This window comes from Strongylocentrotus purpuratus, unplaced genomic scaffold (assembly GCF_000002235.5).
Source record: "Strongylocentrotus purpuratus isolate Spur 01 unplaced genomic scaffold, Spur_5.0 spur5_contig_867, whole genome shotgun sequence".
In the NCBI taxonomy this organism is placed as follows: Eukaryota; Metazoa; Echinodermata; class Echinoidea; order Camarodonta; family Strongylocentrotidae; genus Strongylocentrotus; species Strongylocentrotus purpuratus.
This window is the reverse complement of record NW_022145576.1, coordinates 2,330,706-2,343,625: the sequence shown is the minus strand read 5'-3', so window position 1 is coordinate 2,343,625 and position 12,920 is coordinate 2,330,706. Positions and strand designations below refer to the sequence as shown.

The following is a 12,920-nucleotide window of genomic DNA, read 5'->3' as shown; positions in this document are numbered from 1 at the left end:
AAATGCCTGAAAGGGTATGTTCTTTATAATGAGATTGGCTGTAATTTAGTGGAAATGTTGCTTTGTTGTTCATAATTGACAGCTCATTGTAGATAAAAAATGGCTGAATATAGGAAAAATAGGAAAATAGTTTGCATTGAATTCAATGTTCATTTATATATGAAAATGAGGCCTTGGTGTTGATCGAGGCAGTATTGTGTTTGTGATATTTGCAATTTCATGGAATTGTCACTTTGTTTGGGAATCTATCAACTAGGTTTAGATTGAGGCAAACATTTACAAAGCTTTGAATTATTAGAAACAGCCATAAATGTTTATGTCAATGCAATATAAGGGTTTTTATCCTGCATCACCATTCATACATATCAATTTATATATTTACTTTCATGTCACAGATTGATTCTTTGCTTTTACAATTAATTTTTTATTTTGAGGGAATGATTTAGATGCTTTCAATTATGTTTTTTCCTTTGGATGAGACACAGTAGCAAAGATTTTCAAGAGTTCAACTTACGGGCAATTTTAGTACCCTGTTGTATTGCTTGTAGTTTGGAACTTGTGTTCTGATTTAAGTAATGTGCCATATTGTAATGACCACACATTTCTAAGTTAAGTGGACAAGGTTATTGAAATTTTCCTAGGTTTATTTTTGTTTAAATCTTTGGTAATTGTGTTATAGATTATCAGACAAAAGATAGTAGGATAAATAATCACGAAAGTTCATTTGCTTCTCACATTTAAAGCAATACTGGACTGATGAACTTTCTGCCCTAGCGTTTATTGCACAGCGCCATCTCATGGTCAACTTGCCAACAGTGCGTAACCCAATACCTAATGTCCACTTTGCGGACAGAGGACTCGATGCAAGAACCAATAGCGCAGCTCGGGATGCAGCTAGTTACGGGACCACACTGTTACAGCTGACCTGAGATGGCACTAGAGGGGATTTCGCTGTAGGGCTTCTAGGACAGTATGGGTGGTATTCTCGAAAGCGGACTAACTTTAGTCAATGGTTTAATCCCCCGACTAAGTATGGAATGCCAAGTGTCCGTATGAATATTTATTTGAATAATTTGATATATCCCTAAATTACCATGATAACATAATTATTTCATAGTTATATTGTTTATTAATTATGTTATTAATTTTTTTTTAATTGAGTAACAGATTAAATTATTGAAAAACATATTCACATGGACACTTGGCATTCCATAATTAGTAGGAGGATTTAACCCCGGGCTAAAGTTAGTTCTTTTGAGAATACCACCCTTTAAATTGATGTAAATTTTGATGGAATGTCAGTGACTTGTAAAATGATCAGTATTGGATACAATGGGGTGGACCGATTTTGGGGAGGGCAGCCTCTGAAACTAAAATGTTTAAAAGCCCACATGTGAACGTGTGATCTGCCTATCATATATTGGTGTAGACACATTGTGATTTTTTTTGTGAGTGCTGAGAGCTAGCTGCGATTTGTAAATAAGATATCAGTATAAATATATATGTTGACTTGTTTAGAGCATCGCAAAAGTTGCGCGAGCTTGAGTTTTAAACCTGTAAAAAAGCAAGAGATGGCTTGTGCGCGTTATATACATGTACTTGTAGAGTGGAGAGCATGTGATATATATATACCAAATATACATGGAAATACGTATAGAACTTCTAATGAGTGTGATTGTGTTTGATTTTATTGTTCTGTTATGTAACATCACTGCAATTTTTCTTCTTCTTCTTCTTAAAAAAAAAATCAACTCAGGGCGATTAATATACCACATTGTATAGTCAAACCTGGTTTAGCGACCTGTCTACAAAGACCACATTTTTGGTTTCCCTTGAAAATGGTTTTTCATTGAAACATGTACTAAAGGAACCTGTCTACAAAGACCACTTTTCTTATCTCCCGTGGGTGGTCTTTATAGACAGGTTTCACTGTATATCCCATAGAAATCATATTTGGATTATGTAATAAGTCTTTGCCGTATTCACCCTTTTCAATCGATGGACAAGGCCTTTGAGATTGCCTCGGCTTGATTTCTTGAAAGTCTGTATGATCATGTTCTTTGCTTGTAAGAATACAGTTCCATAAAGTGGTGGACTTCAATACAAATGCAATTAATGGTAGTCAGCGCTCGCGAAACAGACCAAAGTTCTCATCACGCTTCAATTTCCTGTATGTTGCATGCACGCGATTGCTGCGGTCTAAATTTGAAATGAACTTCCATATGATTGAGAAGAACAAACAATAAGCAATATTCTTTTGCAAGAGATAAATCTGCATTTGCCACACTAGTTCGGATCCTGGTAGGATTTATTCCTTTAAATGTTAAAGGGAGTGTAGCTTGTCAAATACTGGTTAACGCCATCTACGTCTTCTTTTGGGCACGTAAACGAATTGACTAGATTAATCGTAGTCAGCGACTTAATCTCTACATGGGTAGCGTTAGCGAAACGGACCAAAGTTCTCATCACGCTTCGGTTTCACATGTTGCACGCACGCGATTGCTGCTGTCGTGTCGTCCGTAGTCGTATTATACCCGATTGGCCCTCGAATCAGGCCACAGGAAAGACACAGAGTCTTGTCGGGCTACACTCCCTTTAAGGCACCATAATAGCAGCCATGCTCTTCCCTTTTCTCACACTTACTATCTGTTTGCCTGTCTCTCTCTCACCTCTACACACAACTGCATGTATGTTCCAGGCCACACAATGAATATGTTGTCTATGAAGTCCAACAAAAAAGGGTCAAGACATGCAATTTTAAGTATAAAGTATAAACAAGCAGTTTAATTACTTGGGATACCTAAAAGCAACATGGCAAGTACATACTTCGAGAAGAAATTGTTAAAGAAATACAATGAAAGGCAATATGCCATTTATACATGATCAAATTATAGAGCAGTTGACACTAAAAGCAGCAGTTACAAGAAAACTACAAACCCAACTTTAAAGGATATCTTAATACAGTTGTATGTATTTTCGAGCCAAGATATGGATGTAGAATGCAGTAGTACAGTGGAACATTCTATGGCCGATGGAATTTACAGGGAAGTCCACCCTGATATTTATTTGGTTTTAATAATAGCAGAAAATGAGAGTTTGAAAGTTTTAGCAAAATCCAATAAAGAGAAGAAAGTCATTACATTTGTGAAGTTGTAATCAATTAAACACATAGTGGCAACTCTGTGCTATATCTTTCAATGATTCTCTCCTATTGGTCTGTACAGAAAATTTCTGAAGTCTCCATTTTCTTATTTGTTGATGAAGGATATATTTTTTTCTTCATACAGGAGTCGTGTATAAACAAGTGCAATGATCATCTCTAGAGGATAACTACGATTTCATTAGGGCAAAATTGGAGAGGAAGAACTAGCAAGATACATTCAAGAGTTTCCAGTTTGTGTATTGAATTCACAATTTCCTTTAAAAAAATATCATATTTTGCTGAAACAATCACTGATCTGTTGCTCAATTGTTTTTCCTGCTTCTATTAAAATCAACTGAATATCAGGATGGATAAGAGGAACCCCATAAAATACATTTGAAAAGACGTGAGACCACCAAAAGAAGTCATTGTTACATTGTACTTTTAACAGGAGGCACTTGTTTTTCCGAAGGTTCATGAATATATTTCAGGATATAGATTAGCGAAAGAGTTAAATGTTTTTTTTTTCTCTACTTCTCTGTTTTAATACAAGGTGTAAAACATGTGATTTAATACATGTTCATAGCATCAAAATCTAACTCTATAAAGATTGCAAACTGCATAGCATACGCTTGTTGAATAACATAATTTGCATACAAAAACCAAGGTATTGTTCAAATCTAGCTACAATTAGCACTTTACCCAAATGAAACATTAACAAAAATACATTTAGCAGTACAATAGTACAATCATTATGGTTTTATACTTAGTTGAGTATGTAAAGGCATGAAAGCAGTGACTTGCATTAAATCATTTAAAGTTATCTGTAAAACCTATAATTTTCATCATAAAATATTCAAAAAACGCTACATAACAGCAGCAGTTCAAAAATCTTTTACAGTATTTGTTGATAAGCTATTTATACACTTCAAACATTTTTTTATATCATTTATAACAAGTTTCAAAGTCAACATTCAATTTCCAATTTAAATCCTACATTTAAAAAAAAAAAAAAAAAAAAACGCTACATAACAGCAGCAGTTCAAAAATCTTTACAGTATTTGTTGATACGCTATTTATACATTTCAAACGTTTCTTTCTTTCTTTGTTTCATTTAAAAAAACGGTTTTAAAGTCAACATTCACTTTTCTTTTTAAATCCTACAATACAAATAAATAAAATAATGCACTTCATACCCCCTGTATCCAAAAAAGGTTAAAAAGTTAAAAACCTCCAATACAAATATTTACATAATAAACAAAAAATAAAATATGAATCCAATATCAGTAAACTTGTTTTGTTGTTAAGTTTAGAATGGGCCTTGTCCTTCACAGCATTGCCAACAGCATCAATGAAATCACATTAAAAACTTTAAAAATCAAAATTTCTTTACTTTTTTTTCTTCAACAACTTCATGGCCAAGTACTAATTGCTTTTAATTACCCAAAGATACATGTGTACAGTTGTACACACTACTGGCAAAAACAAAAAAAATCATTAACTTATAAATTTGACTGGCATTCACAAATCATCCATAACACTAGTTCATATAATGATAGTACCGATACATTTTGAAATGTATTTAAGTTACATGATAAGAACAAAGATTCAACAACATACAAACCATGAATACATTATGCAGCCTAGTATGATAAAATAATACAATACATACATTTCATTGATTACATCAGTAATAAATGGTGAAATCAAACATTCAACTTGATCATTAAAAAGGTTAATAATTGGATTAAACATTAATAAGCACACCAAGTATATGTTGCACAATACAAGACCTAATGAATTATAAGTACTATTGATAAATGATGAATACATTAGTTACATTTTCTATACCATGGTTAATCAAATATACAAGAAAGAGTAAATATTATGATTAATTAGTTTTTACCTTTGCAGTGAAGTAAAATGATATATATATTGCAAGGCATAAGCATAGTCACATAATTGTCATCAATATAAAAACAAAAAAGTCATTCACAAGGAATATTGTCTAACAAAGATGAACAAGAAACAGGAAAATACAAATAAATTTGAGTCATACAAACTTTTTAAAAAGAAGGGAAAAAAAAAATTATATTTAGAAAAGAGCTAATAACATACATTTAGGGCAAGTCTAATTTATTTAGTCATCTGGTGTCCCATATTATATAATAAAATATTGTGAAGTTTTGAACACAAATTAACACCAAATGTGTCATTCTACTTCACATACGATTATCAGACTAAAATCTTAGATGTGGTCAGTGATATATGGGACAAAATAGCTTGGTCTTGCCAAAGAAATGCAATAGGTCAAATAAGTAAATAATTTTAAATAAATTTTGCACAAAGAATGTAAAGGTGTAGAGAAGAGACCATGCACAGTTTACCTCAAGGTCAAAAAGTTGTAGCATCTACAAAATATATATTATCTAATAGGGTGAAATAAACAAATATATTTCTATTTGTTTCATGTAAAACACAGGAAAACTGGTTTATCATGGACTGCAATAGGTCAAACAAGTAAATAATTTAAAATAAATTGTGCACAAAGAATATAAAAGTGTAGAGAAGAGATGATGCATAGTGTACAAAATTTTCTTCAAGGTCGAATGGTTGTAGCATCTACAAAGATACATTAAAAAGGTGAAATAAACTAATATATTTCAATTTGTTTCATGTATCATAGCAAGAAAATGGTTTAAGCAAGTATGAAGCTACTTACGCTACCCTGATAACACACAGGATTTTTTTTTGTTTTGTAATACTTAAAACCATTTCAAACTGGCAGTATGAAGTTGCTAATTGAAAGAATTATTTGAGGGAATGGTGAAAAATGGTATCTCTGTTTACTTAACAGATGAATCACCATGAAATCTTTATATTCTGGAGGAAAAAAATATTGAATATCACTTATAGTAAATTAGGAATAATTTTGTGTCTACAAATTCAATTTGTATGTTTTTGTATTGGCCATAAATCCATAGGAAAGAGAGAGATTTGTTTATAATGCCCTGTCATACCAATGCAAATCTTTTTTTCTTTGTACATTTTCCCCCCTCTATTCTCTGGAAACAGAATGGGCAAGCCATGGGCAAAATCTAAAGTTGTAACAACAACAAAAAAGTTATAAAAGAAGGTGCATGAAAATGGTTTACTTTTAGTGGAATCGGTGAAAAATACATGGAAGCAGAGAGCGATTTAACTCTTGAAAGATTCTGAAGATCTTGAGTAGAAAAGCAATAGAAATTGCAAAAATCACCCCAGGAAATCTCATGAGCAAAAATGTAATTTTGTCTACACTTTGTACTTTGTTCTACACACCAATATTGCTTCCTCGAGCAAAGCAATATATATTTCATAACATACATGTACATCCAAATGCACAAAGTTTCAAAGGTTCTCATATCTACGTGTATGATTGTGACGATAGGGTGTATTTTGCTCTCACTTACAAGGGGTTAATATTTTAATCGCCCATCCATATTATGTGAATACAATTGCTATCTGCAAACTTGCTTTGCTTTGTCTGCAGTATACAGGTGATCAAATGTCGTGAACAAGAAATATGGCCACTGGGAGAAACCGCATGGAGAGATACATTGAAACTGAACCTTCTGAACCGAACACATTGTGATCTTATCATTTAACCCTCGATCTTCCTTGTTTGACCTCTAAACAAGCATTTCGGTGAGCATCTGTCCGTCTGTTGCATTCTGGGATATCACTACCCCTCTGTTGCGTCGTAGCCTGACGATACGGCTAGGTTCCGGCTCGTTCTCTTTTGATTCCATCGCATCGGTCGATTTATCTTTGGTAGCTGCTGGCTTCTGAATGGGGATCTCTGTTAATTTACCAGAACTGCAATATTGGAGAAGAACAACAAAAGGAAGAGAAGAAAATGTGAGATGGAGAAAAAGAAGTTAAAAAAATAGAAGAAAACAAAAGATGAAAACTCTGACAGTATGAAAAATAGCATTCTGGAAAATTTATAATTAAAATTGTATCCTCTTAATTTCCCAAAACTCTTTATAACATGATTTTTTGTTTCATTTATACGGCTGCTATTTTGAACATTTTTTTTTCTTCCTTTGATAAACCAGATCAATTACGATTACAATCATCTTAAGTAAATGATTCAGAATTAAACTCCTGTTAAAAACAATGTCAAAATATTGAATGGTACATTTGAAATAATTCTGATTTTCAGACACGCATACCTGTCTTGCTTTGTAATTGTTTGAGATAATCCTTCGCTCATGGCCTTGAATGCATCGACTCCTGATGACCTGGATGACTTTGGCCTTTGACCTGTCTGTAAGGTCATAGCATTGAGTTCACGCAGGATGTGTCCGGGGCTGGCGTTGAGCTGGATCCTGGAGAAATAAAGAGGAACATAACATTTTGAAACTTCCTAGGGAAAAAAATCTGAATGGTCTGTAAAGGCAAATATATTAAAGCCCCACCGCGCTACGTATTGCTACTTGCGCCCTCTATATAGCAAGCAATGCCTATTCAATGCCTGTTGGTCCCCCATGATCCCCTTTTTCTTATGTTAATTGAGAGCTGATTTGATGAGATAACCACCTGCAAGTGACCTTGCAGGGAGGTCTAACTCAACTATGACAAACTACTGCAGAGGGGCTTTAAAAGAAGAATGAATAACTTAGGGCAAGATATCTTTCCCCCTCTCTATGTTTATCTAAAATCATTAGTCAAAATTACATAATCCTTGTCACCCCCAATCCCCTCCTCTATGAGAGTGCATTATGACTATGGGCCATGCTGAACTGCATGAACTGCATGCAGTCAAATGCAATAATCATAATTGATTGTGGATGTACATGAAGTTATGGGCCAAGCAATTCCCGCATATTACAGTAAATTCATAATAATTTGCCTTGCTGATATGTGGCTCAGAAAAATTGCTTAAATGTAGTACATTGGAGCTTGTATATGCAATAGTGTGGAATGTCCATATGTACCGTATATGAACAGGACTATACTTGAAGTTGATGCACATCAAGATGTTTACATTAAAAATAATGTTTTGAAAAACCTACATGTGACACTACAATCCCTTTTAAAGAATCAAGACCCAATTAGTGACAAGGTTAAATTTAAAAATAATAAAAAATACCATTCTATATATTTCTGCACCCTCTAATAAAAAAACTCTTAATTACCGGTAGTCACCAAATGGTCATTGGACACTAAATTTCAAATTCCCATAGGCTTAACACAGAGAACATCTGGTTTCTTCCAGTAAGCAAGGGGTTAACAGATGGTCTGTACCACCCACCTCTTTGGTGTTGTTCTCCTGCCACCGGTCCTAGTCCTCGTCTTGCCGTCTCTGCACGGAGTTGGAGTCTGGCCGGCAATACGGGCTGATCTCCTCAGGGGGCTGAAAGGGGTGACGGGCGTCGTCAAGCTGGATTCCTGTCGGTACCGGTTGCTGTTGCCGGGCGTGGCGTAGGGGTTTGGGGTGAGGGGCGAGTTGAGTATGAGGGCACGGGCACTTGGAGAATTAGGACTGGAGAGGGAAATACTCCAGAGTTGCTGGGGTCTCAGTTTAGGCTGTGGCGCAGCGGTGTGTTTCTTCTGTAACATCAATAGAAGTTGGAAAATAGAAAAAAAGCAACAATAATTTCTACAAAACAGTTGACTTTGTTTCAAGGATCTTCAAGCAGATACACCTCAAGTTTGAATATTATTTAAGAAAGAACTAATAGCTACTTTAGCTAGCATACTGTACCCTCTCCAATATTCTACTTTGAGCTTTCAATGAAATTTAAAAAAAAAACAGGAGAAATGCAGTCATTTGAGAAAGGAAAAGAGTATAAACACAGTTATAAATATATTTTATATATTTCAATTTCAATTTTATTAATGTTTCCAACAAAACATAACAAATCAACTCTAAACATTTACAACAATTTAGGAATAAATTGTACATATTGGAAACAGAGGGGTCCACTACATGAATACCGGTACTACTGTCTGTTAGCAATTTAGTTGTACATGTACATGTACCTGTAGATCAATATTCTGATTCAGTATGAAGGTTCTTTGGATTTTTTCCCCCTTCTAAATTGATAGCACAGGCTGCTGAAGAATTAAAAAAAAATAAAATTATAAACTGTTTCTATGACTCTAAGAAAGATAGATAGATAGATAGATAGAGAGAGAGAGAGAGAGAGAGAGACAGAGAGAGACAGAGAAAGAGAAAGAAAGAATTTTATTCCAACTCCATTCCACTTAATAGTGAACAGTTGAACACAGAAACCAACTGCTAAATTTATTGCATTTTCCACTCAAGATGAGAAAGAGAGAGAGAAAGAGAAAGTTCAGGGAACCCAGTGGAACCATCAACAATTCTGCATACATGTAGGGTAACTCTGAGGTGGAAACCCACTGGAAAGAATTGAATTTCTCCCGCTAAGATTTTGAATTGGCATCGATCCAGCTTGAATTTGTTGTAGTAGACTCGATGTCAAAACAGTAGACCTTGTGTTTGGAGTTTTGCGCTCTGGAACTATTTAGCCTGAAGTGAACCCAGAATTTATATTCCTAAACCACTGTTGTAGAGAAGGCTCAGATAGCGATAAGCACATTAAGAAGAAGATTACAATCTTGTATGCATGTTATACATGTAGCATGGGCTGAGAGAATGGGCTGTCAGGTGTCAGCGCAGAGAGAGAGAGAGAGATAGAAAGAAAGATAGAAAGAAAGAGGGGGATTTAAAGGGAGGTCGTTTTTATGTGCAACAGCTTAAAGTCCTTAATAACTTCTTGAAACTTAATGGCCCGAATTCACAAAGCAAGGTTTGAGCTCAGACCAAGGTTTGAGGTCAAACCTCCTTTTGTTTCGCCAAACCTCCTTTTGTTATTTACAAACCTGGTTTGTAAATAACAAAAGGAGGTTTGGCGAAACAAAAGGAGGTTTGAGCTCAAACCTTGCTTTGTGAATTCGGGCCAATGAGCCTTGAAGTTCTAAAAGAAATCATTGGATAATCAGCTGAATCTTATCTCAGAGTCTCAGACTCAAGAGAGAGAAAGTCATTAAAAGAGAGAATATAGAGAGAAGAGAGGGAGAGAGAGAGAGAGAGAGAGAGAGAGAGAGAGAGAGAGATGAGAAATAATACAGGGGGAATGTCAGGAAGCAATATGTAAAACAAACAAACAAATTATAAAAAACCAAAAGGATCAAAAATATGTTCCTGCATTATTTTCTGATATGGTATATTATCTGAAGGCCATCACAATATGCACAGAGACAGTATATTTAGTTCAGTAACTAAACATGTACTTGTATGTGTATGTGCATGTACTGCTCATTTACTGCCATCACTTTTCACAAAATCTTTTCACAAAATAATTACAAGGACTCAGCTTTTTATTCCACATTCCATAGTTCCATTTATGACCTCTTTTGACTCGCATTGCATTGTAGCTCAGAGAGGCCCATGGAAGGGGTGTAGAATTTGCATTGTATCATGGGCTTTATGGCAGTTGAAATTCTGAAATTCAAATTTAAATTGATAGTTATCTTTTATGCATAAGTTTGTTTTGTAGGCCCTAAAAATTATTGTAAATCTACATGTGCTGCAGTGGTTTGAAATGCTTACAAGTTGAACTGATGGAATTTAAAATGATATTCTATTTAAAATGACTGTTCTCAACTATTTTAATGAATAATCATACATGTTCATGCTCGTATTCATACAGCATAAATGCCCTCAAAAAAAGAAGGAATGACTTGAAAGCCAGTATGTCTTGATTGTAGATTGGATTGTAGATTGGATCATTGGAGGAATTTTGTGATCATGTAGACTCCACTCAGGCAAACTTGCAAAGAAAATGCAAAGATTTGTCACAAATCTGAGCATCATTTGTGGAATTCTATCAAAAATTAAAAAAAAAAGAGATAAATGTAGTTTTACAGGGGAAGTCATGTGAACAATTTCCTGCCCTTCCAAGTCTCCACATCCACTTCTTTGACAGTTAGTTTAAGAATTGTTTTTTTTACAAATATTTTGAATTACCTTTAAATCTGAACTCAAAACCTATCTTTTCCGGCAACATTGCGAATAATATGTGACATATTGAGGGAGCCAGGCGCCTTTGAATGCTTTTGCAGATAAATGGCGCTATACAAATGCTGTTCATCATCATCATCATCAATTAAAGATAAAGGTGAGTTCTGGTAATGCGATTGCATCGTGAAAGAAAAGGTGTGGAATGGATCAGAAAAAGTTGATCAAGTAGCATATAAGTATTGGTGTGCACTGCAAGGTTCTGGAGTCATCAAAATCATAATAAACTTGGCCCAGTCTTGGTAAAGTAACAAGCACTGTACACAGAAAAATGGATATGGGATTACACAAATGGTGTCGGGGCTACCTACCTTGATTTCCTTATCTTTCTATGCTCATTACTCGGCCAGTATACATTTTCTTCCAAAAGTTATCTACCGTAATGAGGATCCGAGACATTACGGTAGATAACTTCACACATGCGCGTGCCCGCCCACAACCCACTATCCGTATGCACTTGTATTGCATTGTGAAGCGGTTTGCTGTGAAACCTGTGAAAAAGTGTATTCTACTACTAATATCAACGTGTTTCCGAAAAATACTCCAAAAATAACAAGAAAATTGACACGAAACAGGTAATATTCTAATAAACATAACGACTTTTAACTCATGATCTTTATTTGGACATTTGATGAATATTTACTTCATTTTGGGTATGTTTTAGACTTTTAATGAGGTATCTCCACGTCGGAGCTTTTACGGGTCAAATTTTGGATAGGTATCTGAACAAGCGCCTGAAATATTACTGCACCTCAACAGAATGAATCACCTGGTCAAGCTTAGTTTAGTTTACTTTTTTTAGAATAAAAACTTGGCCAAGTCCAGGATGAAAATGAAAGTTAGCAATTATTGATAAGTGCATGGATTTTATTGTTGATTGATCATGTTCATGAAGTCCTGTTTACATACCGCTTTCGCTTTGAACGTGCCCCATGCTTTCTTCACAGTCCTCAGCCGCCGGGTCGCCGTCCCTCTGGCTGTCCTCAAATGCTGCAACCCCATATTCACCACTTCCAGCGGCTCAGCAGCAAAATGTTGTCTCTTGTCCGTTGAAAGAAGGTGGTCACCTTGGTCTTTCTCGGCTTCGTTTTCTGAATAATCCTGATGTAAATCATTTGGAACTCTCAGATTCATTGAATGAACTCGAGGAGAAAGCAGACTGCAGCTTTCGTAAGACATCGCTTGAGGATTTCAAATAAAATTACGGTTTTAAAAGGTTTTGTCAAACAGCGGCGTGATGTTTATCTTCTCTCTATATAGGCGCAGCGCAGCTAATCCTGTTTGAAATCACCCGCTTTTCATATAATTTTGTAATAAACAGAATGGTGTACGTTTGTTGCTAACAAATGCGGATCATTTCGCTGTGCTTTCTAACGGCTTAGGACCATAGTTTAAGAACCATTATCATACAACAGTCTTAGATACCTCCATTCGATATAGGTAATATGAACATGCTTAAATAATTTTAAACGCATCAATAAATGTAAATATATTATTTTTTATTACAGAATATTAATTTTATTACAATTTTACGAAGTTAAATTTACAACTAAAATCCAAGTTATTTATATTTAGCAATTATTTAAATCATAATCATAATAATTTCCCCCTATTAAGTATTATGGGATGTTCCATTTTACGGTACGGCGGAGTCACCTGATACATGCATAATGCATGCCCTCCACA

The 12,920-nt window shown here is 34.9% G+C and overlaps 1 protein-coding gene across 1 annotated transcript; it reads right to left on the bottom strand.

The window, feature by feature from the left end:
• Positions 1–2,755: 2,755 nt before the first annotated feature.
• LOC115920227 lies at positions 2,756–12,516 on the bottom strand. Its single transcript, XM_030975540.1, has 4 exons — positions 12,144–12,516; positions 8,442–8,740; positions 7,360–7,515; positions 2,756–7,000 (listed from the first exon to the last, which is right to left on the bottom strand). The coding sequence occupies exons 1-4, from the start codon at positions 12,411–12,413 to the stop codon at positions 6,814–6,816; spliced, it is 912 nt and encodes a 303-aa protein (XP_030831400.1). The 5' UTR covers positions 12,414–12,516; the 3' UTR covers positions 2,756–6,813.
• Between the last annotated feature and the right edge of the window lie 404 nt (positions 12,517–12,920).